At 47.1% G+C, this 25224-nt stretch overlaps 5 protein-coding genes across 7 annotated transcripts; 2 read left to right on the top strand and 3 right to left on the bottom strand.

Moving 5' to 3' along the window:
* Window positions 1-8281: 8281 nt before the first annotated feature.
* On the bottom strand, window positions 8282-12117 carry LOC119562909 (RNA exonuclease 1 homolog). Its single transcript, XM_037876052.1, has 6 exons — window positions 11905-12117; window positions 10490-11851; window positions 9699-10218; window positions 8929-9522; window positions 8611-8870; window positions 8282-8528 (listed from the first exon to the last, which is right to left on the bottom strand). The coding sequence occupies exons 1-6, from the start codon at window positions 12011-12013 to the stop codon at window positions 8449-8451; spliced, it is 2925 nt and encodes a 974-aa protein (XP_037731980.1). The 5' UTR covers window positions 12014-12117; the 3' UTR covers window positions 8282-8448.
* Window positions 12118-12379: 262 nt separating this feature from the next.
* On the top strand, window positions 12380-15873 carry LOC119549954 (peroxisomal carnitine O-octanoyltransferase). Of its 3 annotated transcripts, none has more exons than XM_037858359.1 (6): window positions 12380-12446; window positions 13283-13670; window positions 13865-14662; window positions 14720-14850; window positions 14909-15325; window positions 15381-15873. In XM_037858359.1, the coding sequence occupies exons 2-6, from the start codon at window positions 13293-13295 to the stop codon at window positions 15511-15513; spliced, it is 1857 nt and encodes a 618-aa protein (XP_037714287.1). In that variant the 5' UTR covers window positions 12380-12446; window positions 13283-13292; the 3' UTR covers window positions 15514-15873. The 3 variants fall into 3 exon arrangements, with proteins under 3 accessions (XP_037714287.1, XP_037714279.1, XP_037714269.1); XM_037858351.1 differs by having other exon boundaries at window positions 12437-12575; XM_037858341.1 differs by lacking the exon at window positions 12380-12446 and adding an exon at window positions 12742-12893.
* Window positions 15808-18908, bottom strand: LOC119549945 (protein CASC3). The gene is made up of 2 exons (XM_037858330.1): window positions 18771-18908; window positions 15808-18689 (listed from the first exon to the last, which is right to left on the bottom strand). The coding sequence occupies exon 2, from the start codon at window positions 18635-18637 to the stop codon at window positions 16355-16357; it is 2283 nt and encodes a 760-aa protein (XP_037714258.1). The 5' UTR covers window positions 18638-18689; window positions 18771-18908; the 3' UTR covers window positions 15808-16354.
* A 232-nt stretch (window positions 18909-19140) lies between these two features.
* Window positions 19141-22850, top strand: LOC119554194 (programmed cell death 6-interacting protein). Its single transcript, XM_037864993.1, has 6 exons — window positions 19141-19471; window positions 19687-19805; window positions 19871-20152; window positions 20592-22187; window positions 22247-22432; window positions 22489-22850. Exons 1-6 carry the CDS (start codon window positions 19260-19262, stop codon window positions 22602-22604), a joined length of 2511 nt encoding a protein of 836 aa, XP_037720921.1. The 5' UTR covers window positions 19141-19259; the 3' UTR covers window positions 22605-22850.
* LOC119554202 lies at window positions 22788-24449 on the bottom strand. The gene has a single exon (XM_037865006.1). The coding sequence runs from the start codon at window positions 24162-24164 to the stop codon at window positions 22866-22868; it is 1299 nt and encodes a 432-aa protein (XP_037720934.1). The 5' UTR covers window positions 24165-24449; the 3' UTR covers window positions 22788-22865.
* Window positions 24450-25224: the final 775 nt, after the last annotated feature.

Genomic DNA, 25224 nt, shown 5'->3' with positions numbered 1-25224 from the left:
ATGGTTTTTAGAACCGGAACCCAAAAACTGCACTTCTAGATTCCATAACTATAGTTATTGAAACCCGATTATTAAGTGGGATACCTCTATGAATTTGTGGTTGAATCCTCTAACATTCTACATCAAAATATTTATTTTCAACGAGCGTCAAAATTTTTCCCCTTTTCAAGTTAGGTTTTTCCGTAATTCCAATGGCTTTCAGAACCGGAACCCAAAAACTGCGCTTCTAAATTCCATATCTTGAGTTATTGGGATACTCTTTGAATTTGTGGTTGAATCATTTTCAATTATACATCAAAATATTTAGATGAAATAGAAAAAGATTCTATAACTTGAGTTATTAGATCCCGATTTAAAAAAAAAAACAAGATAAAGTAACAGGTTTATATATAAATGTATAAACTGTAACGTACTTTACAAATGGCTGAGCTTTAAAAAAAGTGAGCTTCATGACAAAAACAATTTATTGTACATATCTGTAAAGCCGCCAATTAAAAAAAAGGTGAATAAATAATGCATAATAAACTATTTAAACCAATAAAATATATCATTTTCTATCATCTATAATATAAAAAGAAAATAAAATTAAAACAATTTTTAGGGCGGGGTTAATTGAAAATCCTTTGTTAAGTGCTGGCGGAAACCGCCTGTTGATGCTGCAAATTATAGCGGGGCAATTTCTCATTTCATTTTTCACTCGGTCAGTGTCCGATGTCAGATGTCCTTTGTCCGATGTCCGATGCCATAGCTATATAGCTATAGCTCTTCAGTGCACTGGAATGTCAACAGCTGAATACGTGAGCAAACATAGAAATGGCTGCCATTGACATAACACACACACATTTGCAGAAAGAGGGTCCTGGGAAGAAGTAAACGAGACATTAATGCTATTACGCTGGTGTGTTGGTGAGTGTCGCTTGTGTAAAAAGCAACTAATGAAAACGGAAATAAAAACCGCTCGAGGAATGCTGATGACTCTCCAAGGATGGTATTTAATATGCGTAAATGTGTGTGTGGAAGTGTGTGTAGCTCTGCTCCTCGAAATTGTGTGTGAAAGTCTCGTGTGGGCAGGACCTCCTTGCTCCATTCTCCTGGCTCCTTTCTCCAGGCCCCTTTCTCCTTTCTCCAGTTCCGAATTCAGTTCCAGCCATAGCTCCTTGCCAACCCATTTTGCACGCGCACCCAAGCACTTAGCATCAATTTGGTGGCTCGTCCGTAAGACTCGGGATTCTGAAAGAGGGGGATACGGGGAACTTGCCGCAGACAACTAAGTAAAAGCATAAGTAAGGCACATAAATCAAAAATTCAGTGCCGCCTCGCATTGCTGCCTGTCAGTGTGGCACGCACAAATACTCACTCAGTGCCACGAGTCCTGGCCAGCGTTCCAGCGCCCAGGTCCTGCTCCATTTTCCCGCCACCGCCGCTCGCCTTCTCCTGCGGAATTCCTGGATAGCCCTTGGGCAGAGCAATTACCAGACAAGTACATAGGTAAGCCCACGGCAAGTCCAAGTCCGAGCCAAACACAATCGAAAACCCAGCTAGCGTGAAATATTAAGGCTCAAGCGGAATAACTGCACTGTCAGAAATTAGGGGCTAAATAAATGTAAGCCAAAAATTAAAATGCATTTCTAAAACAATCAATCAAATCAAAATAAGTACCCCATTTTGACAGAATTCTAATTTTGGTTTAATACTTTATCAAAACTGTTTAGAACTGCATTAAACCGCTTAAAAGCTTGTTGAAATTGTCGAGTTAATATGTTTTGCACAAATGTATCCCACTTCGTTAGTACAATTCATTTATAATAAGCTTAAATGCATTCAAAATTTTGTGTATCCAACGGATAAATGCACAAATTTCTAATGTTATTATAAATTGATGCATTTAGCCAAATTAGTTTTTAATTAACTTTGCTCTGTGAAACTTGTGCTGAGATCAGAGCGACAAAACAATTTTAAGAAATGTGTTATAAACCTGAATTTAAAATATATTATACATTTGTATACCAACTTTAATAACTGGATTTAAGGGCCCTTCTCTTCGTAATGCCCTACCATTTTTCCCAGTGCTGTCTAAGACCTCTCCCCTTCCAAACCGGTTATTATCCTGCAAAGGACTTTGACTCGGACGGTGCTATACAACGGGACAGGACGAGGAGCGCTCCTTGGCATCCTGTGGAGCCGGCACCTGCGGAATGCCGCCGACGCTCGCTGGAATCTCTGTGAAAAATATTTCTATGCACTCCTCCTGTCTTATCTAGCTGCTTTCGCTCCTGCTCCTGCTGCTCCACATCCTTTCCCCCAAGTCATGACCATAACTCTGCCAATGCGGAAAGATATATAAATTTGCTGTGGCCAGACAGGTGTGTAATTTATTGATTATTCCGCTAGATATGCCACGCCCACACACACACCATATAAGGCCGAACTCCCCCACACTTGTTTAGACATTTTGTCATCTTCAATTTGTGTCTGTCACTCCGGGCCTTCCTGGAGGCTTCAGATCGCTGAGGGGGATCCTGGGTGGATCTGGGTGTATGTGCGGTGCATTTCCGAAAGTGGATTACAAGCTGAAGGCACTTGTAATCGCTGTGTTAAGCCAGGACGAGATGGGATGATGGGTGGATGGTTGGATGGCTGGATGCTATTGAACTGGTCGGAAGTGGAAGAAGCTGGCAGATGCCACTGGATGGCTGGCTTGGCCTGGCATCTTCATCTATGTATTTGCCCCGACCCTGGGAGGCGGCGTTTATTGAGTTTTAATTGGATAAGTTATAGATGCTCATGTTGCATAAATTCCGCAGGCTCCTTTGTTTTGACACCACCAATCGAAGGGGCCCTGAAGCAGCTGCAGATCCTTGGGCAAAATTGTGCGGTCGTGCGTCAAGTTCTGGGGAACGTGCAGCTCATTTACCTGACCATCCACCCAGCCGGGGGGTGAAATTTCCAACTCCCCAGCTACTGTCATCTGCCGCGTCAGCACAATATCATTGAAAGTTCGCCGGGTATCTCGCTTAATTAATGCCAACTATGAAAAGCGTTTGCCAAGCTCATTTTCATTATATAAACGCAGCAGCCACTTTGATTTCCATATAGCCAGGAAGAGCTGGGGAAAAAACACCAAAAACAAAAGCAATAAATATACAAAAGCAGGAAAAACAAAAGCGCCGAAGAGGGAAAACAATGGAAAACATTTTACTGGCTTGTCGCTGTCTTTATTGCCGCCTAATCGCAATGGACCGCGCCGAAGTTGTTCTTTTTCCAGGCTGCACTAAGGCGGCATCATCAGTCATGCTACTTCATTATTATCGCTGACATGGCCACCCTATAACACCCAGTCCATACCATCCTATAGCACCCCCAAAAGGTTCGAAACACCCACTATAAGGACCCACTTCCTCGCCCGCTTGTCGCTTATAATTCATTTCTATTGTGCCCCGTCTCTGAAAGTCCCTTTTGATCCAGCAGACTTATTTGTCTTGAGGAAACTCGCAGTAAAATTGCTTTTCCTACTACGCGCTCACTTCCTGTTGCCGCTTGTTGCGCTCCGCTCGCACTGAAAAGTCTGAAAGTCTGGAGCTGACGCAACTTTCCCATTGCCATTGTCTTGCCGGCTTTGTGAGGACCGGCCAAGTCCAAAGGATCGGTGTTAATAGACGCCTGGCTGCTGGACTCGCCTGCAACACGCAGCATCAGCAACAGAAAACGGCAGCAGAACAGCCTCAGCATCGCCGCACTGCAAAAAAATAGGAACCATAGTTTATTTAATAGGTAATTCAAATTAAAATGTATGTTACGGTCTTAAAGTTATATAACACAAGTTTAAAGAAATGTACATTATTCTTTAAAAGTATATTATTTATAATATGTTAATATTCAAACGCAGTTCCTTTAAACAGCAATTAATGGGTGATTCAAAACGTTTAAAGTTATTTAATTATGAAAACCTATATTTAAAAATTTAAGAATCAGTGCAGACGTTTACAAATTGAAGTTAAGGCGCCCAAATTTTTCGATAACGTTCTTTATATAGTTTAAAAAGCGATTTTACTCCAAGGAAGTATTTTTGTTGTTTTAGGAAAAAGTCCGTAACATTTAATGATGAGTTAGAAATATTTAAAGATACAAAAAAAACACAAAAAAAAGTATTTGTATAACATCAAGGTTTACATAAAGGTTTCTAGTAATTTTCCAACCAACTACAAATTTTTCCCAGTGCATCAGCCTCGACAGCGGACGCTTCAAGTTGGCTCTTCATTTGTCGCTTTGTGCTTATTGTCATTGCGCCCGGCTTCATTTTCTTGTGATTAATGTCGTCATTAACTGCAATTAACTTTTTTAGTTGCCGGCCGCGACAAATCTTTGCCGTTTTTGCCTGAACTTTGGTCGCCAACTTGACTGGCATGTTGAGCAATGTCAATTTGAGTCCTCGCAGGCATCCTTCACTGGACGTCATCAGTCATGTATGTGGGTGTGGGCGGGAGCACGGGCGACAACTTAATAGTTTTTGCCCTAATTATTTGTCAAGCATTCTGCTAATGGCCTGGGTCGACCTTCCATCCCACAGTTCTCAAAGTTGGCCAAAAAAAAAGTAAAGAAAGCGCTAACGAATCTCACAAGCACTCGACCACTCATTGGGGAAATTGCTTTTGAATGGCAACTTGAAAGGGAATCCACACATGATCCAAGTTCGCTTCATTCTGAAAAAAGAGGAGAAGTTATACTTACTTCAGCGCATTGCGGCACAGAAAAAAGTTTTGCAATTTCGAACTGTATTTAAAACAGTTTAACCTATATTCAAGTATTTATCATTTTTGTTTGTAAGTCGATAAGTTTATTAGTTATGTTCAGGAAAAAAAATCTTTAAGCTTGGGACCGGATCGTATTAATATAACATGAATGTTAAACAAAAACTTAACAAAAATGTCATGGTATTTTAAAGATTATCTCAGACTAGTGTTTCAAAATATATGTATTAATAACCAATATCAACCACACACAAACTTTTTTTATATCCTTCTATTTTTATAATTAAATAGTATTTACCCGCAAGAGTACTTTTAAAATGAAAGAAAACTAAAAAGTTGATACCAAAACTTATATAAGAACCCGAACTACCCAAAAGAATTAGTAAAAAATAGCCATCTGTGTTATAAAGCCGAGCCGAACTTTTGCCCCAAATCGCGAGTCCCGGGCACGAGTAATTCCACTCCGGGCAAGTGCACAAAAATGTCCTGCTAAGTACGAAATAAAAGCGATACGTGTGTGTCCTGACGTGCACTTGCCGGAGCCATAAACTGGCCGAGTTGCCAGGGATTGTATACCATATATACATATATATAGTGTAAGTACAACTGCGACCCGGGTTGCAAACTTATGTATTTACAACGTGGACGCACGCGTGCTCCAATTGTTCGCCGGCCTAGAATTATGCTACAAATTTTATAATTTCACACCTAAAGGAAGCGGAAGAACAGCCTCCGCCATAGCCGCCCAAAACGGAAATGGCTCGTAAAACAGCGGCAAACGGCATTGAGAAGTTTTACGCCACGACTTAAGTATGGGTATGGGTACTTTTTGGATATTTTTTTAGGACCCACCGCGAGCACTCCACTTTCTACACACACACTCACTTGCCAGCTGGGACTGGCTTGCATTTTTGTGTTTTAACTTTCTTACAATAAAGTGATGTTATCTTGGTGCCTGCCAGCTACTTTGCGGCTTAGGCAACAGGCATGTGGGCGAGTGGGCGAGTGGGCGTGGCCGGGATAGTGGGTGGTGCTGGGTGGTGGGTGGCGGTTGACAGGATCTAGGGGAAATTACTCTGCGCTTTATCGTGCATATAAATCTATTTGCTCAGGTGTTTTTAGCTGCTAATATGTTTGTGATGACTTTATTTTGCGTTTACCGCCAGCTTTACCTTCATCTGGCTCTTGGCCCTCGGCATTGCTTTTGCCAGCTTTCTTTTCTGTACTTTCTCTTCGGCCCGCCCACGGTCGCATTTTTCCTTTACCACTGCCTTTGGCTTGCCTTATTTAGATTGGGCTACCACCCAGCTTAGCAGTTTGTTTCTTTTATTTTTTTATTTGGTTCCAGAAAAGTTGTAAAAAGGTTTTTGGTCCAGGCCATATGCGCTGCAGGCTTAGGAACCGCACTCTGGAAATGCCAAAAATATTCCAAGGGTACGCTTTAATATTTCTGTGCAAGCGGCCAATGCGGCGTATGCGCAATTTGGTTAAATACGTGACGAACCCGGCGAGCAAATTAAAAGGACCGTGGCATTAGGCAAAATGTTTAAAGCACTTAGTCGGCGCATGCATGTTGTCATCGGGCGAAATGAAATATTCATATGTGGGCTTTGGGGCTCCTCCAAAAGGGCTCGGCAAGCTTTTAAGCCTTTTTTTAATGCCACAACTACAACTAGACCAGGTTGAACATCCCACATATCACATCCCTACGCCCATTTGAGCACTCACACACGCAGCGATGTCGTCGCGACCACACAGCATTTGCTCAGGGGATTAACTCTAAAGATCTTAATGCCTCTATTTCGACGGTCTTAAGTAAACTTCCGACCAGGCCGGGGACCCAACAACAATGTGTGACAAGTCAAGCAGCACCGAGCCATCTCCACTTCACTCCACTCTCCTCTCTAGACCGATCCCCTTCTCGAGGAGCGGGAGTAAGCCCATCCACCGACTACCCCTTGGTTTTTGGCATTTTATTTGTGTTTGTATTTGGCCCAGTGTTTGTTTTGCCCACTGGCTCAGCTCATGCCGCCTTCTCTACTACACGGCTAAAATTTCACAAGTATATTTCAGCTATTCAAATAAATAAATGTAAATTAATTTAAAAAGAATTAATATCATAGATCTTCTATTTGAAACTGCTCATCCCCGAAAGTATTATGTTTCTAGGACGATTAAGATCTCATATGTCCATCTTTTCTATGAACTTTGTTCTTTCTTCCTTTATCATAAACAGGAATATTCAACAATATAATATATGAATTTATAAATATTTATAAAAATTTATAAAAGACCCTATAGGGTCTTATAGATACAAGACTTAAATAGTGATCCCACAGAAATATATTACATTTTACATATTTTAAGTAGACATTTTTAGTAAAGTCAAAAAGAATGCTGAATAAGAATTCCCCTTAAACTTTATAAAATCTTTTTGTGGCTAGGAAACTTTAAAAATATAGCATTCATTACATTTGAAAATAAAAACTAAGATTATAATAGTTGTTATATATTTTATGAGTTTGTATCTGCTGGAACCAATATTATAGTTATTGATTATTTCACTATGGAAAAGTTTTACATTGAGTTAACTTTAAAAATAACAATTTTTTAAGTGTAACTGTGATTCTAGCGCGGCTGCCCTTGTTGCTGAGCCTCAAGCAGCACTTCCGCATCCTGGTTTGTGTGTGTTCTTGTGGCCGTTGGGCCTCCGCCTCATACTGGGCCACATATGCACATTGTCACTGCCAAGTACCACTAATATTATTTACTTTTCGTTAGGTTGTGTTGTGCCAGCTCAATAGATAAACACGTGTCGCCATCAGCCATTTCAGGAATGATGGGGGAAGGGGTTCTGGGGACCCCACCTTATGCTTATGACAACCCCTGTCATTCGATAGAACACATTGCCGGCGGCAACAATTATGCCGAATTAAGTACTGGAACTTTGCCTGCGTTCTTTTGGCCGCCGTTCAATAAGCCAAACTTTTACCGAATCGGGAAACAGGAAATTATAAAACGTTAAAATTGAAATATCATGCCTGCCGCATGGCGAGGTAACAGCAACAAGAAGCCAACATCCAGATGTTGCCCACGGCCAGCAGACGAGGCCCGTTGTAATTGAAAAATATAAAGTATCGCCGCAATCTGATTAAAATTACATTTAAATAATAATAACAAAAACAAGGCGGAAAAATGGCCACAGCGAATTTTCTGTGATGTGCGTCAGGCACGAAACTTGCAATTACAGTTTGAAGCGCGGTGCCCGGTAAAAAACTTTACAAAACTTTCCAATTGCTTTTCATTGAATTGTTATCGATAGTAAAGAGAGTGAAAAAACCAAGGAAAAATGGCCAAGGCAAAATGGAGGAAAATGGGGAAAATGTACTTCGTTGAAAGCCGCAGGTAGGAAATTCTTCAAAGGACTCTACAAATTGGATGTAAGCCATTAACCATTTCCATTAAAGTTTTGATAACTTTAAATCATTATATAAATCTTCTTAATATAAGCCGTAATTAAGAGAAATATCAGAACTTTTCCACTGTCATCTTGATGATTTATTTATAAATACAGTTTGATCTTAAAAAATATGGGTCGATTAAGGGCTAGGCTTTGATTTCTTGATGGGCATGGAATACATATTAACAAATGTATGTAATGCTTTTGAACTGGTTGCTGAGGATGGTGAATGATAGCAGCTCAACTGATTTTATTGCGCAGATAGTACTTGATGAGCTGAATGCACACCTCTGCGTCTTCGGCACTGTCGTGGCCGGCCTCTGTGGAGGATAAAGAATGTTATAAAGAACCGTGACTCTCCTTTCCTATAAGGTGGTTTTAAAACCCTTGTGAAAACCTTACCATTCTCCTGTATAATTCGCTTCAGGTTTTCGATGCAAAGCGTTTTAAGGGCGCGCTTCTTTGGCGGTCCCATCTTGTGGGGAAACAGCACCGAGGTGTCCACCACAACGTCATGAATGATTTTGAGTGCCTTCAGATCGCTCTCCAAACTGTGGCCAACGAGCACAGTTTTGGCATGAAACATGGACATCAGCACGGCCTGAACGTCGCGTATATTACGCGTCTCAGTAGAGAGCATGGCCTCTGTGATGCCCGAGTAGCTGAAACATAGGAATTTCCGATTTAGAGGGGATCTCCAAAGAAGTAGCCAAAACCTACGTGGTATTATAATCCACAATCTGGTTGTCCGGCTTGACCAGAGCATCGTAAACACTGCGTCCGTTTATGTCTACCACCGTGACGCGCGTCAATTCAATTCCGTGTGTGGTGTAGCACATCTCGCAATCCAAGGCGAATATGTCCTTTTTAGTGGGCACTATGTCGTCTCCCCGATCGATCGTCTTCACAAAGCAGGTGAGCTTGTCCGGATCGTAGTAGTCGCTCACATGGTAGTTGGCATAGGTGCAGCCAGGAGTTCCCGCCGGCTGTTGACAGCAACGGTGCTGATTATCCGTGAATCCTCGCCGGTAGCCCGTGCTTTTCGGATGGTAGTTGCACATGTCGGAGCCCGGGTGCTCGTATATGTCCAAGCTGAACACCTTGCCGCAGCGGGAACAGTAGCGTTCGCTCTGGTTGGGTCGACGGTTGGGACGGCAGGCGCGAATTACTGCTGATCCTCGCTTCTCTCCCGGTCGCGGATAGCCATTCTCCACCAGCTGCTCATCCGTCAGGCGAAGATCGTAAACCATTTCGTATGCTTTCTCAGCGTCTAAAGCATCGAAAGGTTCGCCGTTGCCCACGGAGCCCAGTTTTCTGCAATAGATTTATTTAATGATTGTCAATGCAATTCAATTTAATACTGTTTATATGCAAGAAAGATGTCAGACACATTAGTTTGCCCATAGGCAATATTTGCAAGCAATAATTGGTAATGGAAAATAGAAAAGATTGCATATAAACAGTAGTCAGTACTTAAAAGAACCACCCACTCTTTTTTCTCCACACTCCATGAGGTGGTCAGTGCTCTCTTGCCGCCCAGCATCATCTCATGCGACACCGTCTTGGTGGTCGCGCTCGGCCTGTTTCCCGCCTCAATGGCCTCTTTGCGCAGCTTGTTAATCGCCAACATGCAGCTGTTCTTGTAGATGGCGGGCGTGTTGCACTTCTTGAAGACGGCCAACTCCTCCACCTGGGCGCGCTCCCAAGCATCTGGCAACTGCGGATAGATGACGGTGCAGTGCTTCACCATCATCTCATAATACTGGACGCGCACGTTGTAGGATATCTTCGAGCTACTGGGTTCCAGGATGGTCGGTTTCTCGGCATTGTCTTCGTTGGCCACCGGAGCTGCTTTTTCCAACGCAGCCGTGGGCTTGTGGGCCACCCGGCCAGCTCCTTTGAAAGATTGGGCAGGCGTGAAGGCGGGTTTCTTTTCAGCCTGCAGTTCCTCGATCTTCTTCTTGGCCCGAGCAATGGCCACTATGTTGGCCACGGGAGCAATGCTGCGAGCTAAAAGAAAGTTAAGCATCATTAGGCATTCTTTTCTATGTATGTATGTTAAGGTGTTCTGGCGTGTCTCTTAAATAAATGTATAATATATATATCAGATAACAAAAAAAAATTGACATTTCCTTTTGAAATAATGCGTAGAATGATAAGGAAAATTTAAGATCAAAGTAGCACTATACAATTAATTTCACAAAAATATGTAATTTTACCACAATTTAGAGTACCTTATAATAAAAGTTAAGTATTTGCAATCTAGAGATTCGTTTCTCACCTGAACGCACTGGTGCAGTCAAAGCACTTCGTGGAATCAGGGGTGTGAGGCTGGAGTTGACCTTGGCCTGGCGGAGTTCCTCCTGCGCTTGGCGCACTCGCTCCTGGGCCTGACGTAGCTGCTCGGCGGCGGCCTCGGCTTGCAGCTTTTCTTTGCGGCGCAGTTCCGCCCGGCGCTCAAAGATCGCCTGCATCGCATTGCGGATGTGATTGGGCTTGCGCATCGCCACCGAGGGGGCCAAATGCGGTTTGATCCTGTCGGCATTCTCGTGGGCCACCCGCCGCTTCTGCAGAGCCGCCGTCGCCGCCTCGGTGAAGGTGTCAATGTCCGGCGAGGATGCTTTGCGTTTGCGAGAGCTCTCCGGGTTGTCATCGCCGCCTTCGTCCTTGTGCATATCTGCGAACTTTTTCTCCATCTCGTCGAAGATCATCTCGCACTGCCGCACAATCTCTCCCTCGGAAGTGTCCACCTCGAAGTCAAAGTCGAGTTCATCCAGATCATCAATGGGATCTGCTGGTTGGACTGCGGGAGCAGTTTCGGCCTCCTTATCCGCCTCCGGTTCGCTCTTCGAAGTGCCGGTGCTTTTGCTGGATGTCGAGCTGCTTTTTGACTTGGAGCGCGAGCTCGAGGAACTGGATTTGTGGTGATGACTCTTCGAGGCGGACGATGAGGAACTGCTCTTGTGTCTGCTACTCGAGCTTTTCTCGTCCCGATGCTTGTCGCTGCTGGAGGACTTTTTGTGGGCAGAGGAGCTCGAGGAAGATTTATGCCTGGAGGAACTTGAGCTCGAGGTGTGCCGCTCCCTAGAGCGTTCCTTGTCGCTGTGAGATGACTTTCGCTTGTCGTTTTCATCCCTGCTTTTGTTCTTCTCCCGGTCCCTGTCCTTGTTATTTTCCCTGTCACGTTCCCTGACCTTGGTTTTGTCCCTTTCCCTGCTCGACTTGTGCTCCTTTTTGTGACTATCCCTGACACTCTTTGGCTGCTCTGCCTGCTCCTCTTGCTTGACCACCACCTGGACCTCCTCCACCTCATCGCTGTCGTGATGCGGCTCCTCGATTTCGACCTGCATTTGCTCATCGATCTCCTTCTCTAGAACCGCCTGCCAGTCCTCTACGTCTGCGTCACCATTTGTGGCGGATGGCTGGCCGGGCACATATTTGGGGGCACTGTCCACGGCCGCCTCCTGCTTCTTCTTCGCCGGCGAGGCGTTCAGAGCCGGCTTCTCCGGGTGGTACTCCAGTTTGGCCTTCTTCCGGGGCGCACACAATGTGATCTGGGGCAGTGGGAGGGAGAGCAGCTTGGGAGCCGGCTTGTACTCGGGCACGGGAGCAGGTTCCGCGGGCGGAGCGGCCTCCACATCGTCTGCAAACCGGAAGTGGTTAGTACTTCTATGTAAATCAATTGGATGTTCTCACCTTTGCGGGCGTGCTTAAAGTGACAAAAGGGACGGCGGCAGGTGGCCGCATCCTGGCCATCGAAGTACGGGCACAGGAAGCCCTTGAAGAGGCCCGTGGACGGCAGCATTCCGGCGGCTGGGTGGGATTAGCTATTAAATCAAGCCGCTCAACAAAGCAAGCGTCCCAAATTTCCTTAGAATCTCTCTATCCGTCTCTTTCGCTCATTTCATCAGTTGTCAGCTGTTTCGGCTGTTGCCGGCGTTGCCAGATGGGCGGCAGCTTGGTTGCTACGAGTGGCATTTCCTTGTGTGTTGTTGACAGCTCTGGCGGAAATAGTTATAACGGTATTTGGCATTTGAAATGAAAAATCTACTCATTCTATAAAATTACAAAATAATAAAATCAGTATTTTTATTAATACCTTAAAATATTCGAGATAAAAATACATAATTATTATATGATTAAAACCAGCAAAGGGTGACAGCCCTTGCAATCAGCTGTTCTTACCTCCAATTTCCCACAGGGTTTGCCGCTTGGCTTGTAAACAAAGTCGGTACAAGGTATGGTACGAAAGATAAAATCTTTAATTAAAATATTCGTAAATACCTAATAAAACTCTGTATTATCAGTCTAAATGAACCTGATAACTTCATAAGCGCATTAGTTTCGCCCGATTTGATTACATTCAGGTACAAAACTCAACTGTCGTCTCTTTATGTAGACTTGTGTGGGTGTGTCCCTTGCAATCTCTAATCTAGAAATTTATATTGAAATTCAAATGAAATGGGGCTTATCAGAGGTTGACTGTCTGCTGGTAATGATTGCGGTTTGATATATTATCAAACTGAGTCAGAGGACGCGGGTGGCGGATCCCACGATGCGATAGTACAAGTGCTTCTCCAGCGAGGTGTGTTGTGATATCAGACCAACCTATGCATTCAGTCGTATAGCGGCAGTCTGGCGGTTCGGGTGTCTCCGGAAAACGTAAATTCTCATCGAGTCCAAAGGTCAGTCGGCGAGAAATTGACCAATGATTTCACCAGTGCACCGGGAATATAAATATTTATAAAGCTCCAAAATCCGGACTTTGTTCCACTGATTTTGGGGAGATAATCGTCTAGCGCTAGTCCTAAAATGATTAGTTTGAACTTGACACATATAACCCTAAAATGCATATTAAATTATCTTTACCTTGTGATATTTATTTAATTATTCTACAAAATAAGTTCATATCTTGGGATCAACTTATTTCTGATGTGAATGTACTCAGTTTTTGTTTATTGCGAGAACTTTGGACCCGATATGAATATTGATTTGCCTTCTAATCTGGTCGTAGGCCCTTTTAGAGCCACCACACGCAAACTTATCTCATCGATTCCCAATTGTACCCCCGTAGATTAGCCACCATGGATCGGGCTAGCCTATATTTTATGAGCAAGGATGATAAGAACACCTTTGACTTCGACGAGACGCTTCCCTCGCTCCCTCTCCCGGAGCTAAAGGACACCATGGAGCGCTACTACACCTGCATCCAGCCCTTTGGGACCAAGGAGGAGTTGGTCCAGGCCCGAAGCACCATCGATGAGTTCCAAAAGGGAGTGGGTGCTGAGCTCCACGAACGGCTTAAGAAAAGGGCGGCCAGCATGAGGAACTGGCTGGGCAGCTGGTGGGAGGACTATGGATACCACCTGATACGGATGCCATTGCTGCCCTATCAACTAATGGTCATGCCTGCACAATTGGAGATAGTAGGCGTGCCGGAGACCCCGGAATACATGCTCAAAGTTAGTGGAATCAAATAGTGATAAGATCACTTGAAATCATAAATCAAGAACTCTAACATTACATTAACACTAACTTATCTATAGAAAATTAATCATTGTGTTCTGAAGAATCTATGTAATTTCGTCTAAAATCGTACTCTATTTCGTGGACAAAGCTGTGAGCTTTTTCTGATTGTCTGTAAAAATTTCCGCAGAGCTTGGCCCGGCATATTTTCTACACCCTTGAGTTCTGGGATCTGACTCGGACGTCCAGCATTAAGCCGCTTTCCTCGAACGGCGGAAAGATCAAGTACTCCTCTGCACTATACAAGAACTTCTTTTCCACGTGCCGCGTTCCAGGGGAGGAGCAGGACCACATCGAGAAGCACTTCCTTACCAAGGACGAGGGCAAGACTCCCAGTCACATCCTGGTCTCCGGCAAGGGACGCCAATTCATCTTTGACTGTGTGCATGAGGATGACACTATCTTGACGGCTCCCGAGATCTTGGTGGTCCTGCAGCGACTGCGCAGCATCCTGGACTTAGAGCCGATGGGGGATTGCGTGCCCACATTGAGTCATGATGATCGAACCTCGTGGGCCCGCAACCGCAACCGGCTGAGGGAGATCTCGGCGGAAAACAAGGAGATGCTGCTGCTGGTGGAGAGCGCCAGCATGGAGATTTGCTGGTACGAGCAATCGCCCAAGGACTACGAGGAGTCCTCGCAGCTTGGTCTCTTTGGTGACCTCCACTCCCGCTGGGCGGATCGCAGCAGCAGCATCATTGCCTTCCGCAACGGTCGCTGCAACTGGACAGGCGAACACAGCTGCTACGATGGCACCGTTAGCATCAGCTTTGCCACCTTCATTCAACTGAGCTTCCTGGAGGTACCAGAGCCCGATTGGTCGATGGCTGAGTCCGGTAAAATGGTGGAGGTCAAGGAGCTGAAGTTCCAACTGGATGACTCTCTCAAGAGCGACATTAAGCGGGTGCAAAAAGACATCGATGATAGGGTACGTAAAATAGAAATATTTGGGGACTTCCCGTAACTTCTTCTTAAACAACCTTAGGGCATTGATGTTACCACCACTTTCACTGTTTTCGATGACTACGGCAAGGACTTTATGAAGACCCACCGCCTGCATCCGGACTCCTTTGTGCAGGTGGTCATGCAGTGGGCCTACTACCGGATGCATAAAGAGTGAGTGGTGTTTGGGGATTATCAGAACACAATACAGACTTTCTCGTTCCACAATTAGGATTGCTCCCACTTACGAGACCGCCCTGATGCGGCAGTACTACAATGGTCGAACGGAAACGTTGCGATCCTGCACTGGCGCTGTGGCGGAGTTCCTGAGGGCCTCCTCCAACAAGCAGGTTGGCGATATGTCCCTGGCGAGGGCCTTCCGCAAGGCCGTCGATGAGCACAAGCACTTTATGAACGAGGCACGCAAGGGTCATGGCATCGATAGACATTTGTTTGGCCTGTGGTGCGCAGCATACGAAAACAAAGTGGACATACCCGCCTTCTTTGATGATCCGATGTACTCCAAGAGTGGCGGTGGTGGCAACTTCGTGCTCTCATCCAGCACTCTGGGCTTCACCGCCAACGTCGGCTTCGTGGCGCCCATGCTCTTCGATGGCTATGGCGTCTTTTACTCCATCACCTCTGGAGCGTAAGCTATATCCACCCAATTTATAGAAATCCACTTTAATCTTGTGCCTTACCAGTGTGTTCATCAATACCACCGCCTATCGGGATAGCATCAAGACGAGCGCCCGAAAGTTCAACGACATCTTTAAGGACTCTTTCCGTCGCATTAGCGTTCTGCTGGAGCAACTGGCCAAGGAGTCCAAGCTATAAAAAGCTTGCCTAGTATTAAGAAGGGGAACATTATTACTTTATGTCAACCCTGTTCTCGTTTTATATTCCAATCAAAGCAGTGTATTTCCGGATTCTTTACCATTTACTATTACCCAATTTGTATCAATGACTGCTGAGTTTATAATTTCTATTTGAATTGCTGAACCTAGCCCAACTTTTAATTCCCTATTCAACCCACCTTTGATTGGAATCGTAATGAGAACTCGGACTTTGAAGCTAGTTTGTAAGTTAGTGTGTCATCCAAGGGTATGCAGCATTCCAAAGCATCGAATATTCGTGTTAAACGTTTATTTAAATTCAATGATCGATTAGTTTACGCAAATACATTTCTCTCGGTAATTCATTTGTTTCAACTCTAAAATGCGGCTAAATAAGCTAAGCGCCCAGCCGCTTGGATACGTTCAACACTTTTTCACATTCGACTTAATAAGCGAGCGCCGCAGCTGGCCCTAGATACTACATACAAATTAATTGGAGCTTGCGCCGGATTATATATATACTCGTCTATATACGAAAACTTTTCGTTAGTAAGTTCGATTATCTGGGAGCTAAATGCTAATTACAAATGGTTCTTACTGCAGTTCTACAATTTATGCAGTGCTTCGGGGTCGCAGACCCGAGGACAGAATGGGGAAAAAAAATCATCTGATGAGCTGAGTGTGGAGCTGGTCCGTTCGCACTAGTGCGGCGGGGGCGGAGGTCGGTAGTAGCCAGCGTGCGGCGGCAGCATCGAGTAGCCGGAGGATTGAGGAGGAGCGATCCGTTGACCTCGTCTCTGCTGCTGCTGCTGTTGCGTCGGCAAGCCGGCGAACGCCTGCACTCATTCCTGCCCAGTGGCCGGCACCGGCTGGAGGTTCTGCTCGGTAGCCGGGGGTGTAGCTGCCACCTCGTCCTTGGATCCTCCACCCGGAGCGGCACCCTCTCCGGTGGCCTGGAAGGCCGAGGGTCGCTGCACGAACATGTTGTCGATAATGTGATCGATGTTGTCCGAAATGCCCTCCTCCTTGGGTCCGCCCTTGCCCTTGTGCTTTTCGGAGGGCGGCAGGATGGGGATCGCGTTGGTGGGACGACGCTGGGGCAGAGCAGCTGGTCGGCTGGCAGTTTGAGCCGGCGGCACAAAGTAGGTAGTGCCACCCACCGTGTTGTAGTTCTGATAAGGCTGAGCTGGCTGCGTTGCGGTCGGAGCCTGGGCGGGCGGCGGAGTTGGTTGAGGCACCACCGATGGCGCCGCTTGGGCGTAAGCAACGGCGGCCGGAGTGGTTGGCAAGTAAGCAGCACTGGCCGGACTCACATACGGAGCCTGCGGCACGGACACTGGCACAGGCACTGGCTCCGCTCCGGTCACATAGTAAGGAGCCGCCTGAGCTTGCGGGTATGCGGCTGCCGGTGGGGCATGGGGCTTTGGTGGCGTTGGCACTGCTCCTGCGGCAGTGGGTGGTCCCAGTTGCATGGTCTGCAGTTGGGCCTGCAGCTCCTGTTGCTGATAGGCGATCTGCATCAAAACGTGTGGGTCCTGAATCATGATCTGCGATTGCTGTTGCTGTTGCAGGTGCAACTGTTGCTGCATCTGTTGTTGCTGCTGCTGCTCCGCCAAGTGCTGTGACGCCTCCTGCTGGGAACGACGTAAACTGGAGTAGCGCTTGGGCGCATTTCGCTGCTCCTGGTGCAGTGGCTGTTGCTGCTGCTGCGGCGGCTGACTTTGGTTGGCCAGAGAGTGCATCTGTACACTGCCTACATGGCTGGGATCGTTGCGCTGCTGCACCTGCTGCAGTCGCTGCGAGAGGTTAGTCGTGGAGAGCGGCGTCTGGGGAGGCTGCTGTTGCTGGGGCGGCTGTCGCTGCTGCTGCGACTGTTGTTGGTGCTGAGGTTGCTGCTGCGGCTGTTGCTGGTTGGAGCGTGGAGTGGTTTGCTTCTGGTTGCGATTGTCCAGTTGATCAGGACCCCTCTCGCGCTCTCGTGGTTGCTGCCCGCGGTTGTTCTTCTTGAACTCCATTCCATTCTGACGTCCTGGCCCGCCATTCATCCGTCCAAAGTTGCGGTTTTTGGGCTCGCGATCACGTTCCCGCTCCCTTTCCCGCTCACGTTCACGCTCCTGGGATCTGTGCGGATTTGAGCCACTGGCCACTGGCTGTTGTTTCTCTGCTACCAAGCCTCCGGGACCGCCAGACCGTCGGTTTTCCTTCTCCTCGCGCGAGGAGGAGGTTCTTGGACCACGTGGCTTCCTTTCGTTGAGGGCCGGGAAGTCCTGTGGCCTTGGTGGCTTGCGCTCCTTGTTGCTGGCCTTGAGGTAGGCCTGTTCATCCTCCCAGTTCCTTGAGTATTTACTCGGACCACGTGTATATCGCCGGCGACGTCTGGCGCGAGGCGGCGCATCCTCGTTCCTTATATCGTAGCCGTACGTCTGCAGCAGCTCGGCCCGGGATTTGGGCGCCTGCTCCGTGGCCTCAAAGCGATCGTGGGACCAGCGATCCCCACCCGACGCCGGCTGCCACTTGCGCATAGTCTTTGATGCCTGTGAGATCTGTGGCGTTTGGCCAGTGGGTGTGGCTCCCGCCGCCGCCAACCCATTGAGTTCGCCATTGGGTTCCACCGGCGCCTGGCCAGCACCGTTCTCCGGCTCGATGAGCACTTCGCCCTCGTTCTCCGCCGTTCGGTCGTCGTGCTCGTAGAAGGTACCCCGCTTGGGGATGTACTGGGGATTGCTGCGGTCCTCGTCCACCTTTTTCTGGGCCTCGCTGTCGGCGACAGAGCGGTCCATGGCTTGCTCCCCCTCGCCGTCATCCGTTTCGCTGCCCACCTCCTCGTCCTCGTCATCGGTTTCCGACTCCTCCTCGCTTCCACTGCCACTGGCGCTCCCGCTGGCACTCTCCTCGTCGTCGTAATCCTCACCGCCCTCCAGATCGCTGGCAGTGTCGTACTCCGAGTCGTGAGGATGCGAATTGGAGTTGGGCTCCTGGGTGGGCGAGGTTCCCGGCTCCACATCACCGGTGGCCTCCGTTGTGGGCGTCTCAGCCGCCGCCTCACCGGCCGCTGGGGGCGTGGCGGCCTGGGGGATGTCGGTCGGGGGCGTGGCCACCACCGTCGGTTTCTCCACTTCGGCCATCGCGGGGTCTCTTCGATTTTCTGCCTCGCTACTGCTGCTGCTGCTGCTTCTTCTGGGGGAACGGGATGGAATGGGATTCTAGATGGTGTCACCGGGGGAATAGCTAGGCTGGAGACCCCTTATCTCAACTCACGTGCGAATCCTTGTCAGAGGCGGAATTCTCTACCAAGTGTGCTCTTCGTAACGGTGAATTGTGCAGGAAAACCAATAATTTCGCTGAGTTTTCTCGACAACAACGCAATCAGAAAATAGAAAGTCTAGAGAAGGGAGGTGAAAAAATATTTAGCTATCGATATTTTTTTTAAAAATAAATGTTTTTATTGTGATATTTTTCTTGGCAACATTTTTAAAAGTCGCTGTATTTATATTGAGAATGGTTTGTTCTTAAAAATATATATTTTCAAAATTAATTTAAATTGGAACTGCTCGAGGTTCCAATACCCGGTACTGAATGCTATCGATAATACAATCGATGGCTTGTCATCCCTAGGCCAGCTGTTGGAGGAGAAAGAGAGCCCAAAGCGGAGTTCGAAAAGAGCGACAGACGTTTAATTAATATCACTTGGAAATCAGAATCTGAATCAGAATCGGACAAAAGACAAACTCCGCAGAACAGGAAAAGATGTCGAAGTTTCTGGGCGTGCCGCTGAAGAAGCCGTCGGAGGTGGACGTGGTCAAGCCGCTGAACAACCTCATCCAGAGCACCTACAACGGGGCTACGGAGGAGGAGAAGGGAAAATATGCAGAGGCCGTATCCGAATTTTCGAAACAACGCAATACGGCGATTTGGAAATTCTTCGAGAAGTACGAGGCTTCACTGGAGATTGTTTATGCGTGAGTACTTAACCAGTCTTTGTGGCCTTTTTTCGGGGAAGTCCAGATGAGTCACCCGCTGAAAAGTAGGAGCTAATCACACCCATTCCATTCCATTTTACCTGGTGCTACTGTATTGGTGCGGCGGTCAGACGTAAACAAGCTCTCGGATGACGTAGTCGTTTACCAATGGATAATATTGCCTCTATTTATTGAGCCCCTCTTTGTATTTCCAGCTATTATGACCAGATCTGCGCGCTGGAAACCAAGATATCGGTTAGCGAACTGCAGATACCCTTCAAGTGGAAGGATGCCTTCGACAAGGGCTCCATTTTCGGGGGCAAGATCAGCCTGAGTGAGTGATTCATCCATGTGCCACTTATTTCACAATCTAACTTATGTATTTACGATCCCCAACAGCCCACACCTCCTTGCTCTACGAGAAGGTATGTGTCCTCTTCAACATTGCCGCCCTGCAGAGCAGCATCGCTGCCAACCAGCAGTTGGATTCGGATGAGGGCCTCAAATTGGCCATCAAGTTGCTACAGCAGAGTGCCGGCATCTTTCAATACTTGAAGGGAGCCACTCCAGCGGCGGTGCCCTCTGAGCCCACGCCCGATCTCAGCCAAGATACGCTGACCGTACTGCAAGCTCTGATGGTCGCCCAGGCCCAGGAGGTGTTCATCCTGAAGGCCATTAAAGGTATGTAGTACTAATACTATCCAAATGCTTATCTATGAGCTAAGGTTTTCTATTTACTTTGGGCGATATAACTATTTTATCAGCTACAAGCATCTTTGGAGAGCACGTTGCCTAATAAGTTGTATATATACACAAGCATTTCAAAAAACCGCTAATTATTATTTTTAGTATTATCTTTTTTTCTTATCAATGAACCATATATCAATAATTTGTTAAATAATAAAAGGTTAACCAAAAAATGTAGATTATCAACAAAACGCTGTTTATATGTTGAGGGTTCATTACCCTATACATACATCAAATTTTTATATGATAACCAAATAGGGCATGAATCATACATGTCAGAGAACTATAAAGTCACTAATCACTAGTTGAAGTATAATCAGAAGAGATATGCCACTGCTAAGACTAACAAGATAATCTATTCATACCCCAACAGATAACATGAAGGACCAGATCATCGCCAAGCTGTGCTGTCAGGCGGAGGAGTTCTATGCCGATGTGCTTCGTGCCATGCAAAAGGAGTCTGTGCGCAGTCTGTGGGAGAAGGAGTGGATACCCACAGTGGCTGGAAAGCAGGCTGGCTTCCATGCCCTCACCCAGTTGTACCAGAGTCTCGTGTGCCGCGCCTCCAAGAAGATTGGCGAGGAGATCGCCCGCTTGCGCAACGCCATCGATCTTTTCAAGGCGGCTCAGTCCCGTGGCGGAAACGAGACCTACTTGGATGAATACTTTAGCCGCGCCAAGCGCAATCTGGCCGAGTCCACCAAGGACAACGAGTTCATCTACAACGAAATTATTCCAGATCTGAGCACTTTGGCCTCCCCGGGAAAGGCACAGTTGGCCAAGCCACTGCCCATCGGTGTGCCCATGGCCGGAAACTTCAAGGACATCTTTACTGGCCTGGTGCCGGTGGAGCTTCATCGCGCTCTCACCGCCTCCGATATGCGTCGCAATGAGATCGTCAATGTTGAGATCATGAAGCTACGCGAGTCCACCCAAACTCTGAACGCTGTCCTGGCAAGCTTGAATCTTCCAGCTGCCGTTGAGACAGCCGATGGCAACAGTGGGCTTCCACCGTCGCTAAAGGAAAAGGCCGTGGAAGTTCGCCAAAAGGGAGGCATTGAAAACATACAGACGCTGCTGAAGGATCTTCCCGAGCTACTGAACCGCAACCGCGAGATCCTAGACGAGACCGAAAGGCTTTTGGACGAAGAACGCGACTCTGATAACCAGTTGCGGGCACAGTTCAAGGAGCGTTGGACTCGCTTAAGCTCCGAAAAGTTGGCCGAGATGTTCCGCACCAACGCCAAGAAATACCGCGAGGTCATCACCAATGCCATTGAAGCCGACAAGGTGGTTCGCCAGAAGTTCGAGGCCAACCAAAAGGGCATCCAACTGCTGTCCTTGCCACCCGATCAAATCCAGCAGTCCCTTCCCTCAGCCAGTGGCAGTGTAGATCCCAACTGCTCCAGCGTGCAGCGTCTCAAGAAGCTGATGGACGACGTTGAGACTATTAAAGCGGAGCGCGAGGCCATAGAATCGGAGCTTAAGGGAACCACGTTCGATATGAAGGACGAGTTTTTGATTGCTTTGCAGAAGGATGGTGCTATCGATGAGCCCGCTCTGTCATTGGCTCGCATTGGCCAAGTGCTCAATCCCCTACAACAGCAGGTGCGTGAGAGCGTGGAGCGCCAACAGACACTGGTTGCCGACATCCAGAGCGCCCACGGTGACTTCGTCGCCGAGACGGGAAGCTGCGGCAGTTCGCGGGACACTCTGTACCAGGAACTGGCCAGCGCTTACGATAGCTACATTGAGCTTTCTGGAAACCTACAGGAGGGTACCAAGTTCTACAATGACCTTACACAGCTGCTGGTCGTATTCCAGAACAAGATCAGCGACTATGTGTTCGCCCGCAAGACAGAAAAGGAGGAGCTGCTCAAGGATCTGACCACGGAGTCCAGTCGCCAGGCTTGTCCGGCCACTCCGGCACTGCCCTCGCATTACGCTTCTACATCGGGCAGTGGCAGCGGTAAGTGGAGTACCTCAACTAAAAAGGGAACTACTTTATCAACATCCTTTTCCCTTTAGATATCCCACCTGGTTCTGCACCCGGTGCGCCGCCTATGGCATCGACAGCCAACATTCCGTATCCGGCCCAGGTGCAAGGCATGCCCGTTCCGTATGGAGCCCAGCCAGGTGTGCCATATCCCGCCTATGTGCCCGCGCCAATGCCACAGAGCTTCAACCCTTACGGCACCTTGCCGTATCCTGGAAGTAAGGGATACCCCCATAGTTAAATGAATATTTAATAATGTTATTGCCTTCTTTAGCCTACCAGTACCAAGGGTTCCCGCAGGGACCTCCACCCGGCCACTATGGAACCTATCCCGGCAGCTATGCCAACCAACAGGGCGGCTATCCCAACCAGAAGCCACCGGGCTGGTAAATGGCCCTGTAACCTACCAAGTTCATGTCCACATGTGCACAGCATGTTCCGCCCAAGGGTCAATCGCATGGCAGAGCCTCAGATGCGTCTGGATGGTGGAGAGGCAGGATGGATGGTATTCGGCATTTAATGCTCCTTATTCTGGTTCTGTTTGGAAATTGTATCATACATGTTGATGACTTATTGGATTTTAATCTCATATATGCAACAATATTATCACGCATCTTAGTAAACGTTTTGTCAAAAGATTTTTGTGTTAATCTACGACGGGTCACTTTGCTGCAACCTCCGGAAGAACTCTCGCTTCATTCCGGCAATCACCCGCGGGGCACACATGCTGCTCACTAGGAGCTCCCAGGTGGAACTGATAGGAGATGGCTCTGGCGAACTGGTATCTGTTTGGAATCTCTTGGAGTTGGCACTTAGGAGTAGCTTGTATTCATCATAAGCCATCGCCTCCAGAGGGCGAACAGTGAGGTTGACGCTGTTCAACAGGGTTTTCCAGTCCGCTTGGCTGAGGTAATCGGTTTCCCAAAGTTTGCGATTGCTCTGACCGCTTTCCATATTCTGCACTGCCCGCTCGAACTGGGCAAAAAGCTCGCTGGGCTTGCTAGAGATGTCATCCATCTGGTTGGGATTTAGGAGATATTGCTTCATCTCATCGCTCTCTCCCTTGACGAAACTCTCCACGATGTGCTTGACTAGGAATTCGTCCAGAGCCAGGTCCAAGTCCACTTTCAGCGGCACCCAGTAGTTGACACTCAGCGACGTGGACATGGCCTCAACGTAGTGCCACCAGTGACGCGGAACGATGAGTACATCGCCCGCTTGCAGGTTGCAGTGGTAGGCCTCTCGTCCCAGTTCCTCATACCGCTGAATCTTCCCCGGATCTGGGGCGTAAAAGTTGTCCAGGCAGTAGACACTGGACTCTTCATAGGGAATCCTAGTGCTCTGCAGCGGCGTTTCTGGCGGGAAGAGCAGCCAGGACTTGCAGCCGTGCACCTGGACAACGATGTTTACGCCAAAGGTGTCGTAGTGACATGGCGTGTTGGCCTGCTCCGATCCCAGCCAGAGGCTGAAGTCGTTGCCATGCTCCGGGAAGCCGAAGCAGGTGAAATCAATGCCCCTCAGGCAACTGGCGGGCATCTCGTGGGCCCTCTTGTACTGGTACGCCGCCCAGTGGGTGTGATCCTCCTCCAGGACTCCGTACTCGCGCAGGAACTGCTGCATGCTGAGGTGAGTGGCTTTCGCCCGCTTCCGCTCCCACTGAGGAGTCCTGCTGTCCGCCAGGGACATCAGTTCGAAGGCTGGAGGATCGGTGGACTCCTGGTCGAACCGCTCGCACCAATCGTGCAGTGAGCCCTCGAAGCACTCCCATTCCAGGGGAAACTGGTCCAGGATCAGTGGAACGCGGGTGTTCAGGATGAGGTCCCTCAGTTTGGCGTCCAGTGCCATGTTTGTTGTTAATTTTGGCCGCTTGGGCCAGTGTGGCTGAGAGCCACAACCCTTCAAAATAACCTTTATCGTTATCAGGTCACTTTGGCGCCAAAATAACGACATGGCGGGATTATTTAATTATAAAGTCACAATCCAAATTGAATTGAATTTTTTATGCCTATAGCTTAAAACTTTTAAGTATATCGAATTATTGGGATTAAAAATAAACTAAAAAAGTTTAATTTTTTAGTGAAATTCAGTAAAATTGTTTACCATTTTGATTACGGTATTTTCTTTAATGTTCACAAAAGCAGATCCACTTTTTGCTACATTATCGTCCACCCACAGTGTGCGCCCTCAACCGTGCGGAAACTCCGACCAAGATTGTCAAGAAGATGATTACTAACTTCATTTTGGATACCCAAGTGCTTAAGATCCTGCCTTATATAGCCAACTTTTATTACGTAGATCGAATTAATTCGTAACAGCATCGGCTGCTTCGATTAAAATTATAAAGAAACAAACATTTTACGCTTAGACTTGTTGCGTAATACTTAAATATGTAATATATGATAACAATACCAGGAAAAAGTTTGGACTTTCCTCGATTTTACCATTTATAAGATCTTGGCTACAATGGACTTTTTTAAAAGACTCTACCTCTCCAGAACTTCTTTTGTGTGAGAAAATTATAAAAGCTTTTATTTATAAATGGTGGTAGTAACAAAGTAATACAATATTACTAATAGTTTGAAATGGGGATGCAAAGATCGACCTATTTTCCTTCGGGAACCTTGGGAGGGATTCCAAGGCCAGGCCATGAATATCTGGAATATGGCTCAGGTGGCATCGGAATTGCGAAGGCTATGCCTAAAAACGCTGAGAAGAGGACGGCAAGCTTCATTTTAGTTGATCTTCTGAATTCTATGCCTTCTTTAGCTTTAAAAAGGGTTTTCAAAAATGAGTTTATATTTCTTTTACCTCTTTAAGAACGAACCAATTCGTTATGGCAAAACCTGCAAATTGCTAGGAATCTCTGACATTAAAGCATGTAATCTGGTTTTTCCTGCCTAAATTGTTTTAAAGATGTATTGTTACTTAATAATGTATTAATTCTGCTGAGTTGGCGATTGAAATATTACTTCTTTCCTTAAATACACACTATTTCTTCAATCCTCAAATG

This window comes from Drosophila subpulchrella, chromosome 3R, assembly GCF_014743375.2.
Source record: "Drosophila subpulchrella strain 33 F10 #4 breed RU33 chromosome 3R, RU_Dsub_v1.1 Primary Assembly, whole genome shotgun sequence".
In the NCBI taxonomy this organism is placed as follows: Eukaryota; Metazoa; Arthropoda; class Insecta; order Diptera; family Drosophilidae; genus Drosophila; species Drosophila subpulchrella.
Note: the sequence above shows the minus strand (reverse complement) of the source record. Positions and strands in the feature narration are given on the sequence as shown.